At 44.7% G+C, this 27816-nt stretch overlaps 1 protein-coding gene across 2 annotated transcripts; it reads right to left on the reverse strand.

Moving 5' to 3' along the window:
* Positions 1 to 4393: 4393 nt before the first annotated feature.
* Positions 4394 to 20691, reverse strand: SIGLEC5 (sialic acid binding Ig like lectin 5). Of its 2 annotated transcripts, XM_004061307.5 has the most exons (9): positions 20332 to 20691; positions 19863 to 20246; positions 19388 to 19666; positions 19079 to 19117; positions 18087 to 18344; positions 17715 to 17999; positions 17402 to 17501; positions 16280 to 16361; positions 4394 to 5986 (listed from the first exon to the last, which is right to left on the reverse strand). In XM_004061307.5, the coding sequence occupies exons 1-9, from the start codon at positions 20366 to 20368 to the stop codon at positions 5795 to 5797; spliced, it is 1656 nt and encodes a 551-aa protein (XP_004061355.4). In that variant the 5' UTR covers positions 20369 to 20691; the 3' UTR covers positions 4394 to 5794. The 2 variants fall into 2 exon arrangements, with proteins under 2 accessions (XP_004061355.4, XP_055226236.1); XM_055370261.2 differs by lacking the exon at positions 16280 to 16361 and having other exon boundaries at positions 5866 to 5986; positions 20332 to 20626.
* Positions 20692 to 27816: the final 7125 nt, after the last annotated feature.

Genomic DNA, 27816 nt, shown 5'->3' on the forward strand with positions numbered 1-27816 from the left:
TGGTGTCTCCTCTGCAGCTTTTGACCTGGTCTATTTGTGGAAATAGGAGGATCATGGAAATGGAAATGTTGATCTCTTCCACAAACCAAAAGACATAGGCTCTTCTAGAGTAAACACAAAAATTTCAAGATGAGAGATCAAAGCATGAGGATACAGAGGCAGTTTGTCCTGTACCACATCTTCACATCTCAGACCTGCAGCTTCTATCCTGTGTATTTCTCCAAGCTGTACCCCAAAATGATGACAAAGGACCTTCTGTGAAGTCACATTTCCTGCAATCCTCTTGCCCCTGCACCTGCACAGCAGGGGCAACAGCAGCATCTTGGGTTTGGAGGGGGGTGAGTCTGGGACTCCTGACATCGCCTGATGAGCCTCTTCTATCTGGAGATAAGGCAGCTACAGAAAGAGCACAGCTAGAGACTTTTCCTGGATTGAGCTGCTCCAAGTTCCTCTCTCTGTTAGGAGTCATCTTCCCTCAAACAACTACCAGGGAAGTGAAAGCTGACCTCCTTTCACCCCAGGCCTACTGATAACCTGTTCAGCGCCCCCTGCCATCTCATTCCTTACTCAGATGTTGCCTCTTCCGGGCATCCATTCCTACCTCTCCTCAGAAAATGAATGGGGCATGCCCCACCTCTTCTCTGTTCACTTGGAACTCGGAGATCTCTCTCAGAGCAGAAGAGTCTAGGAGCCCTGAAACTGAATCTTCTGCCCCTCCACCCGGTCCTGATCACACAAGAAGTCACGAGAAGGTGGAACTGAAACTCACCTGCAAGGGGGGCCCTTCATGGTCAGAGACTGACTCAGAACTGAGGCCCTGGCTCCAGCTTCACACTCGACTGTGATGTTTGTGGTTTTTCTGGTGTCAATTTGAGTTCAGAAAGTCACTGAATTTTTGTATGTCTCCTCGCTTATTCTCAGGTTTCTGATAAGCCCTTCACTCACACCTTCAGTGTGAGTTTTGACTTCTTGACAGTTCCTCCAGCCCTATGGGCCTCCCATCTTCACAGTATTTATCAGATCTCTCCCTCCTTAATGCACATCCATTTTACCCTGACATTGCCTTGCCTGTTCTGCCCTTCATGACAACTTTCTCCATCCTGTGGTCCACTGAGGCCCCAGGATCCTTTTCCTAGTATAAACACTTACCATTCATGTAGAATGAAGGAAAACTTAGAATTTGTTTCTGTGACCCCTCAGCTCCAAATATAACTTCACAACCAGCCTTCTAATAGATCCTTCATTCCTTCATTTGAGCTGATTCAGGATTTGGCACAGAGTCAGGTATGGAAAAGGATCACATATCATGTTCTGTTGTTCAGAACACCATGACAGGACAAATAAGGGATTCAAAGCAAGAGCAAATTATCAACTCACTGGAAAAGGAAGGGAGGAAGAGATGGAGCCTGCCACATAGAAGGTTTCCTGGAAGGAGTGAGGGCAGAGTCAGCCCAGAAAGGCAAGGATCCCAGTGGCCTGTGAGAAATGCACCCTCTCTCTGAAGTTAAGTCTTCTCTTCCCTAAAATGAGGGGGACTTCAGAAGAAGACTGAGGAGAAGTTTGTCCTCTGACCAGCACCTCTGTCCTGCAGCACAGAATGTAACCAACTCTGCTTTCCAACCTTCTTACCTCTGCATTTGAGACAGGCCAGAGTTCTGCTCCCAGGGGGCGCTGCACCCGCCATGCCCGATTTGGGGAACAACTAGCCCAGGGTTGGCGCTGTCCATGGTTCTGCACCACAACTGTGCTCTGAGTTCAGGAAACTCCCAACTCTGCCATGGACACAAATTTACAAGCACACGGTTCTGAGCTGTAGGCCAGCGGGGTACCTAAGTCAGAGAGGCTTCGAAAAGGCTGGGTCCCTTTTGGGAAGGAGAGGCCAGGGAAAGAGACTTATCGCTGTGCTTTTCCTCTCACTCCTCTTGTTGAGCTAAGGATCATTCTTTTGAATTGTAGTACCGGCCTGGCTAAGGGACAGGGAAGAACAAGGTATTTTTCTGAAGTTCCAGATTATGCTGATGTTGCTGGCTCTTGGACCACGCTTTAAGTAGCAAGTCCGTGCCTGGATCTCCTCTCAGATAAGGGTTTAGGAAAGAGATGGACATTCACTGAAGCTCCCCAAGTTCCAGACTCAGGGCTGTGCTTTCCTATATATGCCTTATTTAATATTCATAACCAACCTAAGAGAGGTTTGGTTAATAATTCTCATTTGACAGAGTGGGAAACAGAGACTGGATGTATAAGCGATTTCATGGGGTCTCACATTATTGGTGCATATATATATATGTGTGTGTGTGTGTATATATTTTTTTCTTTTTTTTTTTTTTTGAGACAAAGTCTCACTCTGTCACCCATGCTGGACTGCAGTGTCGTGATCTCAGCTCACTGCAGTCTCAACCTCCAGGGCACAAGTGATCCTCCCATCTCAGCCTCCTGAGTAGCTGGGACCACAGGCACCTGCCACCATGCCCAACTCATTTTTGTTTATTTTTTGTAGAGATGGGTTCTTACTATGTTGCCCAGGCTCTTCTTGAACTCCTGGGCTCAAGCGATCATCCCATCTCAGCCTTCCAAGTAGCTAGGACCACAGGTGTGTGCTTCCATGCCCACTAACTTTTTTTTCTTTTTGTAGAGACAGGGTCTCACTACATTGCCAGGCTCGTTCCAAACACCTGGGCTCAAGTGATCCTCCTGCCTCACTCTCCCAAAGTGCTGGGATTACAGGCATGAGCCACTGAGCCTGGTGATATTTTCCATTGTGATGTTGTCAAATCTATCAAGATTTTTGGTAAGAAGGATGAGTTTTTATTAACTTTTTGTCATAATCTCCTTAAAGAAAATTATTTTTTCTTCAAAAAATTTAAGAAAAGATGACTATCAGAAGATCAGACATTTCCTAGCTTGCGATATTTTTCCATGTTTGTGTTATCAGAAATATACTTACCATTCACATTGTGTAATCATCTGTTATGCTGAGAACTAGAACATGCGGGCACCCCGGGAATCTTAGAACCCCTCTTTGTTTCCCACCCTCCCTGACCTTCTTTATGAGTACCACCTTGCTGATATTTGGGATTATCTTTTTTCCCTGCCTTTGCCCATAAGCATAATACCTGTGTATATATTTTTAAGCAAGAATAATTGCTTTAAACATTCACACAAATGGAACAATGTGGTAATGTGTATTTTGTATGGCCAAATAGGACTGCACCAGCTTTCCTTTTATTAATGTCGGCATAATATACTTCACTTTTGGCTTTCTCTATCCTTGTACTTTACGTGTATATGTTGTAAAGATCATATACTTGGAATCCATCCAAATGGACTCTGTTTTTAACTGAAGCATTTATCCAATTATATTTAACATAAATATCCCATGTTATATTTTGTTTTCTGTATGTGTCACCAATTCTACATTACTTTATTTCTCCGTTTTGTTTGTTTGTTTTGTTTACTAAGTAATTTTGTTGTTGTTTGGCTTTTTGTTTGTTTGTTTTTTGAGACAAGGTCTCACTCTATCACTCGGCTTACTGCAGTCTCCACCTTCCGGGCTCAGGTGATCCTCCTGTCTCGGCCTCCCAAGTAGCTAGGACTACAGACATATGCTACCATGCCTGGCTAAATTTTTTGTATTTTTTTGTAGAGGTGTGTTTTGCCATGTTGCCTAGGCTATTCTCGAACTCCTGGGCTCAAGTGATTCTCCACCCCTTGGCCTCTCGAAGAGCTAGGATTACAGGTGTGAGCCACTGCGCCTGGCTGGTTTACTAAGTTTCTAATAGTATACCTTTAATGATCACTAGGTTGAAAGTTATATATTATGATTCTGTTCTTTTAGCCATCATGAGAAAAATTTACAGCATGCACTATTAACCTATCAAAGTCTTTAGTAAATGAAAACCTCTCTCTCCTCCTGGATAATATATGGATATTGGGACATGTAAAATACACTTACCTTGGTACTTAACTATTGTGATTGTCAGGAATTCTAAACTATCTTTTGTTTTTATTAAAGCTCCCCCATTTACTTGCTCTGAAAGATCTTTATTGCTTTCTCATTTTTGAGTTGACTTTACTGAGTATAGATTGCAAATTGATGTTAGAAATAGTATTTGCCTTCTTCTACTCTCCAGGTTGCTACTGATAATTCAGTTGTCAATTAAATGACTTTTCTTTTGAAGGTGATCCTTTTTCTCTGGTAGCTGTTCAGATTTTTTTCCTTGTCTTCAGTTTTGATTCAGCCTTACCTTGACACAAACCCAATGTAGGGATGGTCTCTTTTGACATTTGCAACCTTTCGCTGGGCCATAGACTTAACCTTCATTTCCAGAGCCACATGCAAGACCAAAGCTTCCTTTTTCAATATGAGCAAATGCCCTTGGGAATTTTGGCTTAGTGATTCTGCTTACTTCTCTGGGTTCAGCCTTTCCCCAGAATTTTGGCCTAAGTTTCCATTTTCTTTTCAGGCATTCTATACTATTTAAGGGAAGGATTCTTTTTCTACTCATTTTTTCCCCAAAAGATTTTATTATTTTCAACACAAGGCTTGATCAAAATTATCTAACCTGTCATAACCAAAACAGTAGTCACAATTCAACTTCTTTACAGTGATGAAAATGAGGTTTGGGTGGTAGATATTGAGAATCAGTGTCCTCCCAGTACTCCACTGGAATTATCCACTCATTTCCTCATGGCCACTTGCTAAAGTTTCTAACATTGTCATTTATCTGGGTTTGGAGATACCCTAGATAAGTAACTGGAGAATTTTTAGCTGCTTTTGGTTTAGCATTTTAAAAAATAAATTAGTTCAATTTTAGAGGAGGGAGAGTATAAGTTCTTTCTTCAGTCCACTCTTCCAACTCAAGACCACCCATTAACTCATGTTTGGAGGAAAAGATAGTGTAAGCCAGATGAAAGCAAGGAGGCATGGCTTCCAGGAGGAGGAATCTCAAATTGCAAAGACAGTGTGGTATGAACCAGCATGAAAGGCTTAAGGAAGGGTTAGGCAAGAGGAAAGTATAAATGAATAGATAGCAGGGAGATCGTGAAGGACTTTATGTGTCAGGGGAGATGCTTGTGATATATTGTCTAAGGCCAGGGGGCCATGAATGGGTTTGGGCAGGAAAGAGTTAGACTCAACTCTTTGGCTGTTGGAAGGATTCCTATGGGTCTCATAAATGAAGGACTGGAGCCAATGGAATATGATGCAAGGATTGCAGGTAAAAGTGGGCAAAGATATGACTCTGGCAAGGATATAAGATCCCACATCATGAACCAAGTGCCAGGCTGAGGGGCTGGTCTTTCCTAGGGAGTCTTTGAAGAGTTTTGGGAAGGGGAGTGACACCAACATATTGCTGCCCTGTTTTTTGTGCCTGGTCATCCCCAGCCTTGAGAGAACTTGCCAGCAGGACCTTTCTATTCAAGGAAGAGAGACCAGAAAGCACTGAGCACAACGCCCTGTTCCAGGACCCATGTTGGTTGATTTCCATGTGTTGATTTCTTTAATGTTCACAACAACCTTTGAGGTAACATGCATGATCTCTGATTTACAGAATGGGAAACTGAGGCACAGAGGGATGCAGTGAATTGCTTGATGACAGTGCCAGGGCCTAGATTTGAGCCCACCTCTCTAATTCCATCATCTGTCTTCTTTCTGCTCTGCTTGGAGCACTTAAACATCAGTTAATGTTAACATTGCCACAAGGGCTCTTCGTGCTTCAGCAAGTGGTCCCTGACTTGTCCTTTCCCCCAGACAGGCTGTGGCTCCTCCAGCCAGGACTGAACTCTGGGCAAATCCTCACTTGCTTGTCTTGATCTCCGAGTACTCCGTGGTGCTTGGGGCCTCCTGGTCCTTAGGCTCCCTCGACTTCATCTCAGAAAAACTAAGGGAGGCATAATGGAGTTCCTTTTGTTCTTCCAAGGGAGGGGCATCCCCAGGAGGAGATGCTTGATCTCCAGGGCTGTCTGGCCAGGGCTTCTTCCTGGAACCCTGAGTAAAGGGGAAGGAAAGGTGTCACAGTAGGAATAAAGAGGCAGGTGTAGAATAATGAGTTCTTATATTTATATGTTGCCTTGGGATTTATTTTGAATGTAAGTTGGATTTTCTCATGCCAGAAGCAGGGCTTAGTCACCTGGACACAATTTCCATTTCTCTACCTCCTCCCAGTTCCCCAAGGTGGTTAATCCAAATGTCTGCCTTATACAACCATCTCCTTGTGACCAGCTCCCTATGGGACATACAGCTACAACCTACTTGAATTACCTCTTGACTCCTGTGTCCCTCATAGGCTGCACAGATATACTGCAGCAACCACCTCTCAGTCACAGTGTGGCTCCACAGAACTCCTGCCTGCTAGCTCTAAACCCCCAGTTAGAACTCCCTGTGGGAAGCCTGCTTGGATTATGCCCTGGACTCTAATTAAGGCTTTGGCTCATGGGTTCTTCTCTCTCTCTGTCTCTCTCTCTCTCTCTCTCTCTCTCTCTCTCTCTCACCCCCTACCCACTGGATGAGCACTTGTGTCCTGGTCAGTTCCCTCCTTTCCATTCGCCCTTCCAGGCTTGCTGTGCTGTCTTCTCTCTGGGACCTGTGAGTAATAAACTGCTTCTGTTATTTCATGTGTTTTGTTGTGCTGTCTCCTCTGTGTCCCACCCGCCCAACAGACCTGAACCTCACTTCTTTTCTGGTCAAGGCTCTCCTAGAGAATAGCTGTCTTGGTGGGAATAAACTGGACACAGGTCATAGGAAAGCTGCAAGGGAATCTGCTAGGATAAACAAGTTTGCTGTGAGAGGGGGTCACAGGCTGGGCACTTAGGCAGTAGGTGGTGTGCCAGGATAAAGGAGTATTCTGTGAAAGTCACACTGTGAACATGATGGCCAGATCTCTGGGGTTCCCATTCAAGGCCGGGCTAGATTTTATGACCACTCCCCAAAGAGAGACCTCAACACCAAATAAGAGAAAAATACAACAAATGGTTCCCACAGGGAAGTTGGGCTGATGTGACATTTATCAATTCATCCTTTTATAATCCACTCCTCCTAAGGACAGGCCATAGGCTGCCTAGGTCAGGGTCTATGTCTGATTTCTCACACTGTACGTGCCCAGGACCTGGCACAGGGCAGACAGGGCTGGGTTCAAATCCTGGCCCCACCTGTCCATATACATTTCCTGTGAACTCAACTATTCGCTCATTCTTTCAAAATTTTGTAATACTATGATTGATTAGACCATATTGAGGACTTACTAATCACATTGAATCATCACAGAAAAAAACCCACAACAGTATAAAAGATATTCTAATTATCCCCACCTTACACACAGGGAAACTGAGGTGGAGAGAGGTTAAGTAGCTTGCCCAGGGTTATTCATCTAATACATGGCTAGGCCAGGATTCAAACTCAGCCCTGTCTCCCCTGTTTCAGGTTCTGGGCATGTACAGTGTGAGAAATCAGACATAGACCCTGACCTAGGCAGGAGGAGCGGATTATTGATGAAGCAAATGTATACCTTCGGCATAGGTTACAAGGTGTCTTATGTGCAAACCAGAAAAGAGATGGCAGTTCTGATCCTGGACCCAGGTTCCATGAAAGAGAAACAAAATGGAGCAGATCCTGTCCCCAGCAAAGATGGTAACCAGATACAAGTAAGCAATTTCTTTCCTCTCCCACCTTCACCCATATCCCTACCCATCACGCTATGGAAAATATGTTGAAAGCAATGTGAGTCTTCAAACAGTAGCTCAGAAGTTTTCTTTTTGAGACAGAGTTTCACTCTGTCATCCAGGCTGGAGGGCAGTGGTGTGATTTCGTCTCACTGCAACCTCCCGTCCCTGGCTCAAGCAATCCTCCCACCTCAGCTTCCTGAGTAGCTGAGACCACAGGCACATGCCACCATGCCCAGCTAATTTTTGTAAAGACAGGGTTTCGCCATGTTACCCAGGTTGGTCTCAAACTCCTGGGCTAAGCGACTGGCCCAGCTTAGCCTTCCAGAGTGGTGGGATTACAGGTGTGAGCCACCACACCTGGCCATAAAGTTTTTTTAAAAGGACTCCAGAGTTAGGGAAAAATGGCTTCATTGTGTCAGAAAAAAATATACTTTCTGGAGAGAGCTGCTTATATTAGGCACAAGAAAGATGAAATAAAATGAAAAAGTGGCTATGCACACCAGCATTATGCAGGCAAAGGAAGAAATAAAGACATATTTCTATCAGTAGGTTTGCGGTATATGAAATAAAAAGGGTGAAATTGACAACTGAAAGAAAAGGCACAGCTCAGATTAGTAAATAGGACAATGCAGTATGTTCACCCTTTCACTCAATAGCTCTTTGCTGAGTGCTTTCTTTGGGCTAGATGCCATTCTTGTAAATGAGGACATAAAGCAGACTGAAACCACCCAAATACCTCCCCGTCATGCAGTTCCTTGTTAGACAGAAGGAAAAGTAATACTGGGTAACAGTTATAAGTGAGCTCCCTGTGAGCTTGCCACTTTACTAAGCACTCCTTGTAACAATCCAAGACAGATACTAGCATATTAATAACCCAATTTCCATAAGAGAAAACAAAAAAACAGAGAGGTTCATTAGCTTATCCAAGGTCACACAGCTTGCAAGTGGGTGAATCTAGAACCTGAATGCAGGACGTCAAACTCCAGGGACCATGCTGTGCCTCGCTTTACCATTCTGCCTATGGTATGAAAGTGTGCAGAACGGTTAAAGGTAAAATAAAGGAGAAAACAAAGCTCTCTCTACCATAGTTCTTGTCAAAAGAGTGAATTCATACACTGGCTCTGTTCTCCAAGACCTACCAATGATGGAACTAAAGATGGAGCTCCTGGGTGAACAAAACTTTACAAATCAATTCATGATCAGTCAATCACACTGATATCCCTAGGGGAAAGTTAAGGCTCATTTGAAGAAAAGGGGTGGGAGAACTGGGCGGGGGGACAGCTGGCTTGTTGAGAGGATGAGTTAGCCCAAACATACTTGAATTCTGCTCCTTTCTCTCCTCTACCCTTCTAGTGGGACAAACATTGTCTGCCCCTCACTGCAGAATTCAGAGTATGGACAGGATTATGATGTGCCAGTGTCCAAGAGGCATGTGTTGGGTAAGCACCAGAGGCCCACTGAGGTGAGGAGAAGGAGAACAGAGGTGGAAGCTCACTGGTCTTTGACATTCTCCTTGCCATTTTCTCCACTCCAAACTCCCAGGGCTGGTGGATCACAATGCAACGAGAGTCCTTGACCAATGTTTCTTCTCCACGAGGGTCTGAAGATGGAGGGATGACTTAAGCTGCCTTACTGGGGTGACAGGAAGTAGGACTGGTTGGGCTTGTCCCAGTCATTTCTCTTTTTTTGAGACGATGCTTCACTCTTGTTGCCCAGGCTGGAGTGCAATGGCATGATCTTGGCTCACTGCAACCTCCACCTCCCAGGTTCAAGAGATTCCCCTGCCTCAGCCTCCCGAGTAGCTGGGATTACAGGCATGTGCCACCACACCTGGCTAATTTTGTATTTTTAGTAGAGACGGAGTTTCTCCATGTTGGTCGGGCTGGCCTCAAACTCCCGACCTCAGGTGATCTGCCCACCTCGGCCTCCCAAAGTGCTGGGATTACAGGTATGAGCCATCGCACCCAGCTAAAAATATACATTATTCTTAAGCACACAGGGAAACATTTACAAAAATTCATTGTATACAGGCCACAGATCAAGTCTCAACAAATTTTAAAAATAGATATCATAAAACCATGTATTCTGACCAAAAAGCATCTACTTAGAATTTAATTATGAAAGATTTTTAAAATCTTCATACCTTTGGAATTTTTAATCCCAAATAATTTAAGATTCAAAAAAGAAATCACAATGTTGTATTAACAATATCCACAACTGAATGTTATTCAAATAATACATATCAAAATTTGTGGAATGGGAAGAAAATGAAATTCTGAGAGAAATTTATCCCTAACTACGTTTTATAGAGAATGAAAATATATACACTAAGAAGCTAAGTATCAAGCTTAAACATTTATCAAAGATCATCAGAATAAACCAAAACAAGTAGAAGGAAGGTGCTGAGAAAATGAGAGTAAAAATCAATAAAACAGAAAACAAAGATACAGTGAGAAAATTCTACAATCCCAAAAGTTGGTTCCTTGAAACTGATAATAAAATAGGGAAAGCAATTAACAAGATTTAGCTAGAAAAAAAGAAAGAAGTCACAAATAACCAATGTCAGGAATATTTCTAAAAGGGGAAGTAATCTCGACAAAAACAAATAATATAAAGACAAAAGAATGCCACCCATATCCTTTTGTCAAAAAAAAAAAATATATATATATATATATATATAAAACTTAGGTGAAACAAACACGTCCCTAGAATAAAGCTCGCTGAAGAATACATAAAATGATTAAATTAGGAAGATTGCACATAGCGATGCCACCAGGCCCAGGAAGTTTGATAAGTGACATCTATCAATCATTCAGGAAACAAGTCATTTCAGTTTTATACATACTCTTCCAGACAGTAGAAAAAGAGAGACTAGTCCCCAATTTCTCAATCTTATCTTGATGCCCAAACAAAAGAAACAGGAGGAAAAAGGAAAATGACAAGTGTATTTGACCATGCATATAGATGCAAAAGTGCTGAGCAAAAGATGATCAAACAACCTACTGGAGTATTAAAAAAAAATGCTATGAACAATATGGTTTTCTCCCAGGAATGCAGGAGTAGTTTCATACTAGAAAAATCTTTAATTGTCATTCCCCATGGTAACAGATTAAGTAGGAAAAAATCCTATCAGTAGATGCATTCAAAAAATACAACAGAAGTTTAGGATAAAAACTTATTTAGTGATAGAAAGGAACTTCCTTAACCTGATGAAAGTTCACAAAACCAAGTGGCAGGATATTGGGTGCATTTCCTTCAAAATCAGCAGTAGCAAAAGATGCCCATGGTCACTATGTCTACTCAAATTTGACCATAATCTCACCCAGCATATTGAAACAAGAAAAAGGAAAGAAGTGCTTAGGACAAAGGGAAGAAATAAACTGTTATTATTTTGCAGATGATATAATCATCTAATTTGAAATCCCAAAAGATTCTAAATAATACCCAAGACCAATGTGTGATTTTTTTTCTTTTTGTAGAGATGGAGGTCCCACTGTGTTATCCCCTGGCCTTGAACTCCTGGCCTCAAGAGATCCTCCTGCCTCAGCCTCCCAAAGTTCTGGGATTACAGGCATGAGCCACCAAACCTGGCCTAATTTGTGATTTTGTTTTAATTGAAAAAAATTTATTTAAAATACTTCAATTTCTATATACTAGTTATTTGAACTAATAAGGGAGCTTAGCAAGTTGGAAGGAAATGAAATCAATTAAAAATGAGTTTTACTTGCTGCATTTACCGAGAGAATTAAGACAATTCTCTAAATCCAGAGAGCTGACATCCCAGAGGAGGTGGGTGTCACTATGAAGAGATGCACAGTTATAGTGAATCCCCTCAAGGAACCCAGCCGAGAAATTCAACCCCATCAATGTAGGAAAGAAAAAGGAGAAGTTCTGTGTTGCCAAAAGGTGGGGAAATGAAAGGTAACTGGCTATTCTTCAAACCATCCATAGTCACAAACTGCCCACAGTCTGAGGTGTTACACAGACTTCCGTTGCCAGATGAGGTTAGGTTTGCGTGTCCTCACTTCCTCATCAAAGTGATTATTCAGGTCATTTGCTGAAATCTGACATCTGTTAGAAGAAAAATACATCTGCAGAGTATACATGAGGACAGGCATTTCTTGCTCAGTACCTGAAGCCCAAAAGGATGAGTTGATTCTTTAAGAAAATAGCATTACACTTGCATCAAACCCAGCTGCTTTGATTCAGCAAGCCATGACAGTTAAAAATAGGAATATCACTAATTTTTCAGATGGTATCTATATTTCTGAAAAAGAAGAGATCAGCAGACTTATAAATAAGATCTAAGAATTCTCCAGCTACCAAAGCAAGAAGATGCTAAAGGACACATGCAAGACCAACTTGTGATTTTTTTTTAATTACAGAAAAAAAACCCTCTTATATTTTTTAAATACTTTCATTCTGCATTCTGATAAGGAATCAGAAAATGCACTTTTAAAAAGATAGCATTTACAATAGCAACAAAAACTGGTATTTAGGAAGAAAAATAACAAAAGATGTGTAAGACCTGTGTGAAGAAACTCTACATTATCTCTTTAAAACACTTAAAAATATTTAAAGGAATAGAGAGAGAAAGACCTACTGTCATGGATAAGAAGGCATGAATTTCTAAACAAGTAAATTTTTTCCAGATTGAGCTATAGAGTCAATGTATTTTTTGGAATTTGACAACCTGATTCTTTTTTGTTTTGTTTTGTTTTGCCTTTTTGTTTTTTGTTTTGTTTTGAGACGGAGTCGTGCTCTGTCACCCAGGCTGGAGTGCACTGGCGCGATCTCCGCTCACTGCAAGCTCTGCCTCCCAGGTTCACGCCATTCTCCTGCCTCAGCCTCCCAAGTAGCTGGGACTACAGGTGCCCGCCACCACGCCTGGCTAATTTTGTGTGTGTGTGTGTATTTTTAGTAAAGACGGGGTTTCACCGTGTTAGCCAGGATGGTCTCGATCTCCTGACCTCGTGATCCACCCACCTCGGCCTCCCAAAGTGCTGGGATTACAGGCGTGAGCCACCGCGCCTGGCCTTGACAACCTGATTCTAACATTAAAGTGAAAAAACCAAGAATGGTCAAGATACTATTGAAGGAGATTAAGGAAGAGGTTTTGCTGTACTCTATATCAGGACCTATTTTTGAATTTATAGACAGTGATGACTCAGGGACAGTAAAATTGACTATTGGAATAGAATAGAGACCACAGAAAGAGACCCACAAATATACAGAATTTTAATACATGGCAGAATTGGCATGTTGCTCAATGGAGAAGGGAGAAGGACTATTCAGAAATGAAGGAGAAACATATATGGATCAACACTGTACACCATACACAAAAGTGAACCCCAGATAGAGTGAGTCAAATGTCAAAAGAAAAGCATACTCTCTATGTCCATCAGTTCAATTTTTTTTTTATTCTTAGATCCCACAAATATGTGAGAACATGCAATGTTTGTCTTTCTGTGCCTGGCTTATTTCACTTAACATAATGATCTCCAGTTCCATCCATGTTGTTCAAATGACTGGATCTCATTCTTTTTTATGGCTGAATAGTACTCCATTGTGTATATGCACAACATTTTCTTTATCCATTCATCTATTGATGGACACTTAGGTTGCTTCTGGATTGTTTGCAACTCAACGGATCAATGCTTGAGGGGATGGGTACCCAATTCTTCATGAAGTGTTTATTTCACACTGCATGCCTCTATTAAAACAGTTCATGTACCCCATAAATATATACATCTAATATGTACCCACAAAATTAAAAATAAAAGCATAAAACTTTTAGTAGAAACTATATTTGAATATCTTTCTAATCTTAGGATGGGTGAATTTTTTTTTAATGAGATCCAAAAGGTACTCAATAGAAAAGAGAGGATTTGTGAATATGATTATATTACAACTAGGAACTTATGTTCATTGAAGATCACTTTAAGAAGTGAAGACAAGCTACGCATTGGGAGAAGATATTTATATTTACAACACATATAATGAGAAAAATAGTGTAAAAATGTATAAAGCCCTCCAACAAATTCAATAAGAAAAAGTCAAACACCCAATAGGAAAATGGGATCCAGATGTGACCAGGTGTTTTATAGAAGATGAAAGCAGAGAGAGATTTTTCATCTTCACTGGTAACCAAGGAAATGCAAATCAATACCATAGTGAGATAGTAAAATAGCCTCCAAAACTGAGAAAACTGAGAAAAGCAAGTGCTGGAGAGATTACAGAACAACAAGATTTCCTAGGCATAGATGAGAGTATAAATGGATATAATTGCTTTGGAAAGCCATTTTTCATGACCTTGTAAAGATGCCCGTTCACATGCCCAGCGATGCGGCAACTCAATCTTTAGGTAATGCTAAAGAAAAGCTCTTGTGTGTTAGTACGGTGAGACAAGATAAGAATGTTCAGAACGGCTCAAATGGAAACAACTCAAGTGTGCATCAATATGAGCTTAGGTGATAGATACAATCGTAAAATATAATATTATAAGCCATCACACCTATAATCCCAGCACTTTGGGAGGTCAAGGTGGGTGGATCAAGACCAGACTGGCCAACATGGTGAAACCCCATCGCTACTAAAAATAAAAAATGAGCCTTGCGTGGTGGTACACGCCTGTAATCCCAGCTACTCAGGTGGCTGAGGCAGGAGAGTTGCTTGAACCCGGGAGGTGGAGGTTGCAATGAGCTGAGATCGCACCACTGCACTCCAGCCTGGGCAATGGAGTCAGACCCTGTCTCAAAAAATATATATATTATAAGCAGGAAAAATGAATACAACTGCAACTTTATACAACATGGATGAATCATAATACAATGTTGAGTCTACAAAGCAAGTCCAGGAAGTGTGCATGGAACATGATACCCTCTGTAGATTCATAAACAATTAAAACTAAATAGTGGTATAAGTCTACATATATGTGACAACACTAGGAAGACAAGATTCACAACAGTGGTTACTGGGAATGGATCAGGGAGCAACACAGGTGGATATAAGTTATCACCAATGTATTAGGTCTTAGGTTGGATGGTGGGTTTGCAGTTATTTATCATATTATGAATCAAAGTGAAAAAGTAAAAGTAAATGATGCTTGTTCCAGTCATGATAGCTTGGTCATTAACTAAGCATTTTGGACAATTCATTCGGGGCAACACTAGATCAATTTTGTAAAAGAGGAGAGGAGACACGCTGGACAGAAACAGCATGAGAAAAAACTGCAGGGGCTAAAGAAGCCCCAGCCCCTGTCCTTCAAGAATTCCACAGATATTGGCCAGGCGCGGTGGCTCACACCTGTAATCCCAGCACTTTGGGAGGCTGAGGCAGGCAGATCACCTGAGGTCAGGAGTTCGAGACCACCCTGGCCAACATGGTGAAACCCCGTCTCTACTAAAAATACAAAAATTAGCCAGGTGGTGCATGCCTGTAATCCCGGCTACTTGGGAGGCTGAGGCAGGAGAATTGCTTGGGCCTGGGAGGCAGAGGTTGCAGTGAGCCGAGGTTGCGCCACTGCACTCCAGCCTGGGTGACAGAGCAAGACTCCGTCTCCAAAAAATAAAAATAAAAAAGAATTCCACAGATATGGTGAGTGGGTGGAGACAGGTAAAGGCAGTGGTGATGTGTGATGGGGACGGGGATGCACGTAGGGCTGTGAACACAGAAGAGAAGGGGTAGATGTCAACAGGAGGGGAAATGACTAGAGTAGCAGATACTGAGATTAGAGCTGGAAGGATTAGATGAGGTAGTCTGGTGGAAACGGGGAAGGAAGGGTGGAAGAAACTATACTTGCAAGGGCTCAAAGTTGTAGGACAGCAGGTCTGTATGGAGACAGAAGGCCAGCGTGGCCAGGCCACGGGGCAGGATCAGAGGACAGAAACAGGCTGAAGTGGCCACCTGGTGTGGGGCAAGGAACGTGGGCCTGATTCTCTAAGCAACAGAAACAAACAACAACAACATTGAAACTCCAGGCTGCCTGGGAAGTAATAGTTTTGGGGCAATGATTCTGGCAGCCTGAAGTTTGGGATGAGAGATGGAGGCAGGGAGGAGGTGAGGCAGGCTCTGTGGTCAGTAGAGGTGGGGAGGGAAGATGAGCAAAGGACAAGTTAGTTTTACTTTTAGAAAGAAGGTTGGTGGCCGGGCTTACGCGTGTAATCCCAGCACTTTGGGAGGCCGAGGCGGGCGGATCACCTGAGGTCAGGAGTTCAAGAACTGCCTGCCTAACATGGCAAAATCCCATCTCTACTAAAAATACAAAAATTAGCCGGGCATGGTGGTGTGCGCCTGTAATCCCAGCTACTTGGGAGGCTGAGGCAGGAGAATCGCTTGAACCTGGGAGGTGGAGTTTGCAGTGAGCCAAGATCGCACCATTGCACTCCAGCCTGGGTAACAAGAGTGAAACTCCATCTCAAAAACAAACAAACAAACAAACAAAAACAAAGAAGGTTGAATGGGACATAATGATTTCCTGGCTCTGGGATATGAAGGGGGAGAACAGGAGAGAAGAGAACTCCCAGGTGATGAGGGAGGAGTGGGTTTGGTGGAATGCTGAAGAGCTCAGCCTGGACTTTCCGAGTGGACATGCACATGAGAAGATCCCCAAACCACTCACCGAGGTGACAGTACCCATAATGGGATCTTCATCATCCATTTTCTCTGGTCTCCCAGCTGCTTGCTTCCTGCGGGCTCTCACTCTAAGGAAAGAAACCAGCACAGTGCAGCTGGGACCACACAGGCACGGGTTAGCAGGTTGCCCCATCCCATGCTAAGATGGTGAAAATGACAATGAAGCCATCCAGGCCCCGGAACTGAACTCGGAGACCTTCCTGACTTCGGAGTGAGGGCTCCATCCTCCTGGATAACCAGGGATTTGGTCAGGGTGGCCATGGACTGAACTTCCATCATATAGGCCTCCTCTTACACACAAAACCATGGCAGGAATGGTCACAGCAGTGTTATGCATCATAGCCAAGAAGCAGAGGCAACCCAAATACCCATCAACAGCTGAACCCACAAATCAAATGTGTTCCATTTATATAATGGAATATTATTTGAAAACAAAAAGGAATGAAGTATCGATGCATGCTACTACGTAGATGAATCTTGAAAACATTAGGCCGAGTGAAAGAAGCCAGCCACAAAGGACCACATATCGCGTGATTCCATTCACACAAAGTACAACTGCAACTTCAGGACAGACAAATCCACAGAGACAGGGAATAGGTTAGGGCTGGCGGAAAGAAGCAGGAGTGATAGCTAAGGGGTGCAAGGTTTCTTTATGTCTTCGTTTTTCACTTTAGGCTAATGAAAATGTTCTAAAATTGATTTTGGTGACAGGTGCATAACTCTGTCAACATACTTAAAGCCATTGACTCGTACACTTTCAGTGGATGAATTGTACAAAACATGTATCTCAATAAAGCTATTAGAAAAGAAAAAAAGAAAGAAGACCTCTCTGGATCTACTCAGTTCTGCTTTTTGTTTTGTTTTGTTTTGCTTTTCTTTTAAGACAGGGTCTCTCGCTCTGAGGCCCAGGATGGAGTGCATTGGCACAATCCTGGCTCACTGCAGCCTCAACCTCCATGATCAAGTGATCCTCCTGCCTCAGACTCCTGAGCATCTGGAACCACAAGCACACATCATCACCTCTGGCCTTAGCTCTGTGTTTCTGAGATTCAGTCTCTCCTGCTCCCTACAAACACCACCCTGTACCTTCCCTGGGACCAAGACTTACATTAAAAAGAAGATGAGGTACAGACAGATACAGAGCAGGGCCATGACACCAGCACCACCAAGGGCTGCAGGAACCACTCCTGTCCCGAGGTTCGATCTCCCTGCAGAAAAGAGGGGCGTGCAATAACTCACTCCCAGGACTCAGACTCTTGTCCTCCCACCTGCTGGGCAACTTGCTCCAGGGCCCTGCTCAGACAGGAGATGAAGAATGCTGTCTCCCCACCACCAGTCCAGCCTCTCTCTCCCACCATCCATCACTCTGGGATCCATGCCCCTCCCCTCAGGCCCCTGCCCTCTGCAATACGCCCCCTGACCTTGCAGCAGCAGGACAGAGCCGCTCTGGGACCCATAGATGTTCCAGGCCTTGCAGCTGACTTTGAGGTCGGAGCTTAGCCCGCCGTGGAGGATCAGGGAGCTGTTGGCCCAGGGCCCAGCTGAGCTGGAGTTGACCTTGAATGAGCCCTGGCTGCTGTTCCCCTCCAGCGGCTTCTCCCCAAGCCGCCAGCACAGGGAGGGGGCCGGCCGGGCTTGAAAGGAGCAGCTGCAGTGCAGACCCTCAGCCTCCCAGGAGCAGGAGGGGCCCAGCAACTGTGGGAGGGCTGTGGGGAGGGAGGACAGAACTCAGCAGGGGGCCTCTTCCTTCTTTAATACCATGCAGTTCCTGCTCCAGCTGCCCCCACACTCACAGTAAACTGAGAGATTCAGAAAAATTTGCAGGAAGACCAGCGGGTGCTGAGCGCGGCAGGTGAAGCCTCCTTCTTCTGCAGACCTTACTCGACGAAGCTCCAAGATCCCGGTATTGGAGATGGGGGTGGCGTTCAGGGCAGGGGAGCCCTGGAACCAGCTCAGGTGTGCAGGGGGGTTGCTGGGAGCATCACAGAGCAGCCGCAGAGCCTGGCCCTCTAGGACCGGAAGGTACGAGGTGTTTTGCAGGATCTCTAGGGCTTTGGGGAGAGAAGGGTGGGGAAAGAGAGATGGGGCCAGGGAGGCTGACAGTCCCTATCCTTCCCTCCTTCCCAGGATCCAGATGACATCTCCCTCTCCTCCCCTGGCCTATGCTGGCTTGATTGCATCCTGGTTCAAAGGCTGGGCCTTTGCACACTCAGGAAACTGACCAAAAGTGTCTGAGTCTCATGTCTCCAGAGGAGGCTCAATATCTCACTGGTACATGCCTGGACTGTGGTGGAGAGAAGACAGAGAGCCCCCGGTGGCGTTGGGAAATACAGTTCGCTAATGTGACAGGAAATAAGACTGAGGATGCAGGAGTGGAAGGGTGAGAGAAGAACCACAGAGCTGGGCTGACTGAGATGAGAGGGGCGTGGATTGGTCCTTGGTGACTGTGGAAAGAACCAGACCACAGGAGGGATGAGAGATGGGAGGGGTCTAAGGTCTGTTCACTGCTTTGAGCAGAGTGCATGAGTGTGCACCTGTGTGCGTGTGTGTGTGTGTGTGTGGGTGTACGTACATGTGTGCGTGTGTGGGTGTATCTGCATGTGTGCGTGTGTATGTGCGTGTGTGCATGTGTGCCTGCACATGGGGCTCACAGAAGGTGGAAGCCAGAAGGCAGTAATTCTCATTCTTGCTCTTCCCAAATCTGATTCCATTCAAGCTCTGATTCTCTACCTCTGCTCAGAGACAGACCCAGAGGTCCCAGCTTCAGAGAGGAGGTCTCTCCTACCTATGCCGTTCCTGAAGATGGTGATGGTCTGTGGAGCATCTGGGATAAAAAGATATAACCTTGGCTTCAGCAGTGAGGAGTGAGATGGGCATGGGCCCAGGAGGTACCCAAAGAGGAGCCACAGAAACCCACCAAGTGGGAAAGGCTGTCCTTCTGTCTCACTCGCCCCAGATCCCAAGGCCTAGATCCACACACAAGGTTTCTCAAGTTATTGTTTTGTTTCTCTCTCTCTTCCTTACACACACACACACACACACACCTCACTCCCACTGCCCTTGAGGACTCAGCTGTGTCCCCAGCACCACTCACAGGAGACATTGAGCTGGACAGTTCTCTCCGTGGTCACCTGAGCTCCTTGGCGTTTCACCTGACAGGTGAGGTTGGTGCCATGGTCCTCGGGCCTGGGGGTGAGGGTGAGCTCCGAGGAGCGGGTGGTCTCCGGGTCCAGGGGGCTGAGGGCATTCCCCGTCCAGGAGAATGTGAGAGGTCGTCCCGCTTCACAGGATCCTGGAAGGCTGCAGCTCAGCCTTGTGGGGCGGCCGGACTCCAGAGGCTCCAGAAAGTGGATGTCGGGTTTCTCTATCAGGGCTGAGGAGGAGACAGGGAGATACCTGGGCCCCAGGGGCTTGAGGACGTAAGGTGTGACCCCGAGAGTGGCCAGGCCTCAGGCCCCGACCTGCCCCAAGTCCTACACCTCCTCCAGCCGCCCCTGCCCAACTCCTGTCCCTGTTCTCATACGGGGGTCTCCACGTCCCGGGGTCCTCTCCTAGGGCCTCTGCCATACCTGTCACCTCCAAGTTCAGCTTATTCTGTTGGTAGCTATGTTTTACATCCCTTCCTCTCTCCACGTGGAAGAAATAGCTTCCCGTGTCCTCCATTCTGGCATCTCCGATGCTCAGGGAGCAGTTCTTCTTCTGGACATCCCCAAGGAGGCGGAATCGGCCCTGGGTCTCTGGCTTCACTCTTCTGTCTGGGTTGTTTGTGGCCACAACCTCAGCGTAGTATGGGATCCCCCCGTCCCGGAACCAGTAGACGTAGAGTGGGGGAGAGGAATACCAGGATCTCCAGGGGTAAGAGAAGGAGCAGGACACAAGGACGCACAGGCCCTCCTGCACCGTCACCGACTTCTGCACTTGCAGCTCGTAGCCTGGCTCCTCCTGCGGGGACCCTGGGGGGACACAGAGGCTCAGCTGCAGCTCCAGCCCCCCCCCTTCTCACCCCCGTGCCTGTCCCTCCTCCCTCAGCTCACTCACCCCCCCACAGCAGGGGCAGCAGCAGCAGGGGCAGCATGTCTCCATCCGCCAGGGCCCCAGCCCAGTCCCAGGTCCCGCTGTTAGGGAAGGAAATGCCCCAAATGTGGGGTGGGGCTGAGAAAGCCCCGACAGGAAGCCGGTGGGTGAGTGAGAGCTGTGGCCTCGCACAGAAGGAGAACTAGGGCATCACGTGCTGTTGGGGTGAGGCGGGGGCTGGGAAGCCATTCTGCTCCCACCCCGACTGGACGACACTGGTGAAGATACTGAGGCCCCCAGATGATGTGAGGCTTGTCCAGCTGAGGATCTGGAGGTGATCACCCCTCAAATGATGTTTCAGTCATGAGTGAGATCCTCAGGGGGCTGAATGCAGAAAGAAAAGAGAAACAAGGGCTTGTCCTGGTGATGAGGTGAGATGTCAGAACCACCCTCCACCTAAAAACCATGAAACATTCTGGAAATACATAATTTTAAATTTGATTTTAAATGTTCAAAGTGACCAGGCATGGTAGCTCATGCCTGTAATCCCAGCACTTTGGGAGGCTGAGGTGGGAGGGTTGTTTGAGCCCAGGAGTCTGAGACCAGCCTGGGCAACGTAGCAAGACACCATCTCTACAAAAAATAAAAACTATTAGCTGGTGTGGTGGCACACCTATAGTCTCAGCTCCTCCGGGGCACTGAAATAGGAGGATTCCTTGAGCCCAGGAGTTTGAGGTTGCTGTGAGCCATGATCGCACTACGGCATTCCAGCCTGGGCAACAGAGTGAAACCCAGCCTTAAAAAAAAAAAAAAAAAAAAAAAGTTCAAAAGGGCTGAAAAAAAATTTTTTTGACCCAAATTTAGTGGAGGGTCAGAACATGAGAGAGCTGAAGCACTCTTATGTTAAGAAGATTCTTGGGACACAGCACAGTCCAGTTTGGGTCTTGGTGGACCTGAGGGTCTTTTGGGACGGCAGTGAAACACAAGCCCCTGCTAAAGCCTCATCCTATTAAGGAGCTACAGAAGCAAATTTGCCACTGTGAGGCTGATGAAGCTCAATCTTCAATGCCCTCCCTTGCAGGATCCACTTTTCAGATGCCCAGGAGGGGCCCACGCAATGTGTGGAAGTTTACTGCTCTTTTATGAAAGAAATTTCATAATAGTTTCCCAAAATTTAACAATATATTAAAAAATGTTACACATTCCGATTAATGTGTTGTGAGAATAAAGACAGTTTCTTAAACTATCAATGATCAAAACAAACGTCAACCACCCATGCCAGAAGAAATACCGACTTCTCTTTCTATTCTATCTATAAAAATTATATTATAAAATTATTCTCCAATATTGGCCGGGTAGGGTGGCTCACATCTGTAATCCCAAGCACTTTGGGAGACGGAGGCGGGTGGACCACCTGAGATCAGGAGTTCGAGACCAGCCTGGCCAACATGGTGAAACCTCATCTCTACTAAAAGTACAAAAATTAGCCAGGCATAATGGCGCACACCTATGGTCCCAGCTACTCCAGAGGCTGAGGCAGGAGAATCACTTGAACCCAGGAGGCAGAGGTTGCAGTGAGCCAAGATCACGGTACTGCACTCCAGCCTGGGCGACCAAGTGAGACTCTGTCTCAAAAACAAAAAAAAAAATTATCACCATTATGAAGGCAATCAAAGAATATCAGTCAAAAATATAAGGAAAAAGTATGCAGGTGTAGCAGACAGGTAGACTATACTATTAATAAAAATAATATGCCGTTTTTCTGAGTTGTCTCATATTTTGACATTTTAGATTTTGTGATTTGATGTGTTTTCTCAATCCAAAAATCATCCTATGTGTGCCAAATTTTGTATTTTTGTATTTTTTTTTCTAAAGAGTCACAAAAACTCTCTTCTTAACCAAACTTATGAAAGCTCCTCTGAACCCTTTTTTCAACTAGGCTTTGTCCTTGGGACTGCCTTGTCCAGCTGTAGCAAGAATCCTGCTAAGTCGGTTTTGCAAGACTGTTGATATCTGATCACCTTCACTATCTGATCAAATTCCCTAGCCCTCACCCTTGGTATCTGATCATGCTGGCCTGCTTTCAGCAAGAATCCTGTTAAATCAGTTTAGAAAGAATCCCGGTATCTTCAGTGTCTCCTCTTAGTAGTTTTCCATCCACTGACACACACAGCCAGCCTCCCTCACCTGCTGTACTATGCTTCTTGCCCATAAACCCCCCTTGTCTTTGCTGTATTCCGAGTTGAGCCTGACCTATATCCATTATTGCACTAGTCTTTTTTTTTTAATTGACTTCTGTTTTTTTTTCTGAGACAGGGTCTCACTGTGTTGTCCCAGCTGGAGTACAGTGGTGCAAACTTAGCTCACTGCAACCTCAGCTCACTGCAACCTCCCCCTCCCAGGTACAAGCGATTCTCCTATCTCAGCTTCCTGAGTAGCTGGGAGTACAGGTGCATGCCACCATGCCCAGCTTATTTTTGTATTTTTAGTAAAGATGGGGGTTTCACCATGTTGGCCAGGCTGGTCTCGAATGCCTGACCTCGGGTCATTTGCCCGCCTTGCTTCCCAAAGTGCTGGGATTACAGGCATGAGCCACTGTGCCTGGCCTGCACTAGTCTTGATACCTGTCTCAGTCATCCTGAATAGTCAATGTTGACAGGTGTCAGAATAATTTTTTCTTTTTTCTTTTTCTTATTGCAAATTCTGAACTTTATTCCTCATTTGAACTCTGAAAGTAATTCATCATACCGGCTAGTAGGATCTAAAGATAAAGACTCGATTATGTAGGAAAATGGTATTTTTATCTTTATATTAAAATCTTTATATTAAATTCCCTCTCCTAAAATACATAGTATGGCTTCTGTTTTCACATCAGCCTTAACTAATTAAATCTCAAGAGATGAATAAATGAGCATTGGGTGATTTCAAATCCCTTTATGATATAATTCATAGCCAACTAGAAATTCTCTTTAGAGAATTTCCCAAACAAGATAAAGGGTGTCTTCAGCAAACATCATATACCTAATGAAGTAGCTTCAGGTCCTAGCATAATAAGGCAATAGAAATAAGCAAAAGGTACAGCAATTACAGTGAAATTTTAACAGGTCTTTATCAATGACGTGATTGCACATATAGAAAAATCCAGGCTAAGCGTGGTAGCTCACGCCTGTAATCCCAGCACTTTGGGAGGCTGAGGCAGGCGGATCACGAGGTCAGGAGATCAAGACCATCCTGGCTAACATGGTGAAGCCCCGTTTCTACTAAAAATACAAAAAATTAGCCGGGCGTGGTGGTGGGCACCTGTAGTCCCAGCTACTCGGGAGGCTGAGGCAGGAGAATGGTGTGAACCTGGGAGGCGGAGCTTGCAGTGAGTGGAGATCACACCACTGCACTCCAGCCTGGGCGACAGAGCGAGACTCCATCTCAAAAAAAAAAAAGAAAAATCCAAAAGTATATACAGATACATTTGAAGCCTTAATAAAATATTTGCAAGACAGCCAGAGATTAATCAAATTACAAAATCAGTTGTCTTTCCACATCACAGTAATAAAAGTGGAATTTTATAAAAGATGCCATTGACAAAAGCTTCAAAAATTATGATATAATTTATCAATATCAAAAAATATGCTATAATTTTTGAATATATAGAATATATCTAACTATTAGAGATGTATCTAACAAAAATATGTATATGTCACCTTTATGGAGGAAATTATAAATCTGTATTGAAGGACATTAAAGATGTAAATAGGCTGGGCGCAGTGGCTCACGCCTGTAATGCCAACACTTTGGGAGGCCGAGGCGTGTGGATCACCTGAGGTCAGGAGTTCGAGACCACCCTGGCCAACCTGGTGAAATCCCGTCTCTACTAAAAATACAAAAATTAGCTGGGTGTGGTGGCGGGCACCTGTAGTCCCAGCTACTCGGTAGGCCAAGGCAGGAGAATCACTTGAACCTGAGAGATGGAGGTTGCAGTGAGTCGAGATTGCACTATTGCACTCCAGCCTGGGCGAGAGACCAAGACTCCGTCTCAAAAAAATAAATAAATAAATAATAAATAAATAAATCAAGATGTAAATAAACTGAAAAAGAGGCCATGTTGATGAGTTTGAGAACAATGTTGTATAAATGCCAATTTTACCCAACAATCTACAGCATCAAAGGAATATGTCATACAATCTCCCGGGTGATTTTTGTGCAATTTGGTAACTCTATCGTAAAATTTATACTGAAGTAGAAATGTTCAAGTATGGTCAAGGCAACCATGAAGAACAATGAATGGCTCTGCAAGATAAAAAGATGTATCATAACATTACAGAAAATATGACCATTTCAGACAGGGCACAGTGGCTCACATCTGTAATCCCCGCACTTTAGGAGGCCGAGGCAGATGGATCACTTAAGGTCAGGAGTTTGAGAGCAGCCTGACCAACATGGTGAAACCCTGTCTCTACTAAAAAATAACAAAAATTAGCTGGGCATCATGGCATGTGCCTATAATCTCAGCTGCTCAGGAGGCTGAGGCACAAGAATTGCTTGAACCCAGGAGGTGGAGGTTGCAGTGAGCTAAGATTGTGCCACTGCATTCCACCCAGGGTGACAGAGTGAGACTGTCTCAAATTTTTAAAAATGTGAGAAAATAGGCCCATTTCAGTGGTTCACACCTGTAATACCAGCGCTATGGGAGACCGAGGCAGAAGGATTACTTGAGCCCAGGAATTCAAGACCAGCCTGGGCAACATGGTGACACCCCATCTGTACAAAAAACCCAAAATTAGCTGGGCATGGGTGGCTCATGCCTGTAGTCTCAGCTACCTGGGAGGCTGAGGTGGGAGGATCACTTGAGCCCAGGAGGTGGAGGTTGCAGTGAGCCAAGATTGCACCACTGCACTCCATCCAAGGTGACAAAGTGACACAGTGAGACCTTGTCTGAAAAAAAAATGACAATTATGTATTGACCAAGTGGAACAAAATTGAGTGCCTGGAAATAGACCTCAACCACAGGAAACATCAAGTGTGATAGAGGAAGTGGCAAATGATAAATTTTTCTTTTTATTTATTTTGGGTTTTTATTTATTTAATTTTTTTTGAGACAGTGTCTCTGTCACCTAGGATGGAGTACAATGGTGTGATCAGGGCTCACCACAGTCTCTATTTCTCTGGGCTCAGGCAATCCTCTCATCTCAGCCTCCCAAATAGCTGGGACTACAGGAATGCACCATTATGCTTGGCTAATTTTTTAATTTTTTGTAGAGACAGGGTCTCACTATGTTGCCCAGGCTGGTCTCAAACTTCTGGGCTCAAGCGGTCCTCCCACCTCAACCTCCCAAAGTGTTGGGATTACAGGCATGAGCCACTGGGCCCGGTGAACTTTTCAAAAAATATCTGTGGGCAAAACTTAATGCAATCAAGTTTGCAGTAAGTTTGCAATGAAATTTGACTCCCAGCTCATGCATAAAAGTCAAGTACAGGTAGCTTGAAGGTCTAAATATGACAAAGAAAACAATAGAGCTGTTAGAAAATAATATAGCAGGAAATCACCATGAATTTGAGGTAGGAAAGGATTTCTGAGCAAAACATAAATAACACTATTTATTTATTTGTTTATTTTTATTATTTATTTATTTTTTTTTTTGAGACAGAGTCTTGCTCTGTCACCCAGGCTGGAGTGCAGTGGCATGATTTTGGCTCACTGCAACCTCCGCCTCCCAGGTTCAAGCGATTCTCCTGCCTCAGCCTCCGGAGTAGCTGGGACTACAAGCACACCCCACCAAGCCCAGCTAATTTTCGAATTTTTAGTAGAGACGGGGTTTTACCATGTTGGTCAGGATGGTCTCGATCTCCTGACCTCGTGATCCACCCACCTTGGCCTCCCAAAGTGCTGGGATTACAGGTGTGAGCCCCCACACCCAGCCAATAACACTATTTATAAAGAGAAAGATTGAAAACTTGACCCCTGGCCCAGACACTGAGCTCTACCTCTCTGAGGTCTTGCCTCCACAGGACCTGCACATCCAAAGGTCTTTTCTCCCCAGGACCCTGACATCCTACTCCAGCTCCCATAAGCTATGCTAAGGAGGCTGATTCTCTCCATGTTTCTCTGGCTTCCAAAGGGGAAAACTGAAGGGCACCTGCAGAGCACCTGAAGCCCAGAAGTAAAGATGACCACTGAGACAAGGAGTGAGGTAGCAGTCATGGGTCTCAGGTCCCTGAAAGGAGAAGGCAGCACCTTTTTGAGAGAAGGTAATGGGTGTTTCCTCTCCATTTGGCTCCAGGGTCCCTTCGGAGTGATGAGTAACTCCATGTGTGGTCCCACCCTCATCTCCACCTCTTGTTGCTCACTCTTGGAGAACTTGTGCCCCTGTCACTCTCACAGTGACTCCTTAGATAAAAGGTTTATGTTATACCACATCCTCTTAAGATATATCTCCCACTAACTCCCATCTGGAATCCCCCAGTACTCAGAGAAGAGTTATTGTCCTGGGAGCAACTGAGGAGGTGACACTGATCTTGGGAATTATATTTTTTATTTTCACCCTCTCTTTGTGATCACTAGAGAACAGTTACCACGTGCCTGGCTGCAGTGAGTTTTAGGATTCCGGGATCCCAGGTGTAGGAGAATGTACAAAACATTAGGTCACTTGTTTCCTTGGGTGAGAGACAGAGATACCTGTAGGGCCAGCCCCAAACCTCACCTGGTCCTCTCAAGCATTTGCCCCACTCAACACTAGAGGCATCTCTCAAGCTGGAGATCCCAGATCTTGCCGTGGGACAGCTTCATTCCCCCAACCCCCATCCTCTGTGCTGTCTATTAAGTGCAAGAAACAGGTGGGGTGACAGAAGAGGAAATTGCAACCAGAAGCCACAAGATATAGACAGAAGGGCAGAAAAGGAAATTTCCCCACAGCCTCTACCAGGAAATCTGGGCCCCAAGGGCAAGGAAGAGGCCAGGCTGGCCCACCTCAGGGGCACAATGCCCATTCTAATAAAAGTAAAGTAACACAAAATACAGAATTGGGTGAAAGAAGGAAAAAAATAATTGAGGTAAAGAAATTACCATTTTCACATTCAAGAAGGGCTACAGAGTTTGCCTCAAGAGAGAAGTGTGTATATAGTTTATCACTACTTTGTTTTCAAATTAAACTGGTGATAATATTTTTTATTGAGGTGAAATTCAGACGACAAAATTACTAGTGGTAATTTTGGATGTATAAACTTTTGAAGGATGAGGTGAAGAGGAAGCTAAAATGATGCTGGATAAAAAAAAGGAACATGAACGTTAAGGCTCCCCCTTGTGGAGGATAGAGAAAGTATTTTTAAAAGTTCTGGATTCAGTGGCAATGAGATGAGGATTTGGGGGATGACCTCTTGGACTCAACAACGTGGTAATAGGACACAAAATCCAGTGAAAGACTTTCTGTGGTGGGGATGAATGGTGAATTTTTGCAACACGATGTCTAGCATCCAATTTAACCTACTTCTTATCCTGAAGAGCCATTCCTTTCTGCT

This window comes from Gorilla gorilla, chromosome 20, assembly GCF_029281585.2.
Source record: "Gorilla gorilla gorilla isolate KB3781 chromosome 20, NHGRI_mGorGor1-v2.1_pri, whole genome shotgun sequence".
Taxonomy (NCBI): Eukaryota; Metazoa; Chordata; class Mammalia; order Primates; family Hominidae; genus Gorilla; species Gorilla gorilla.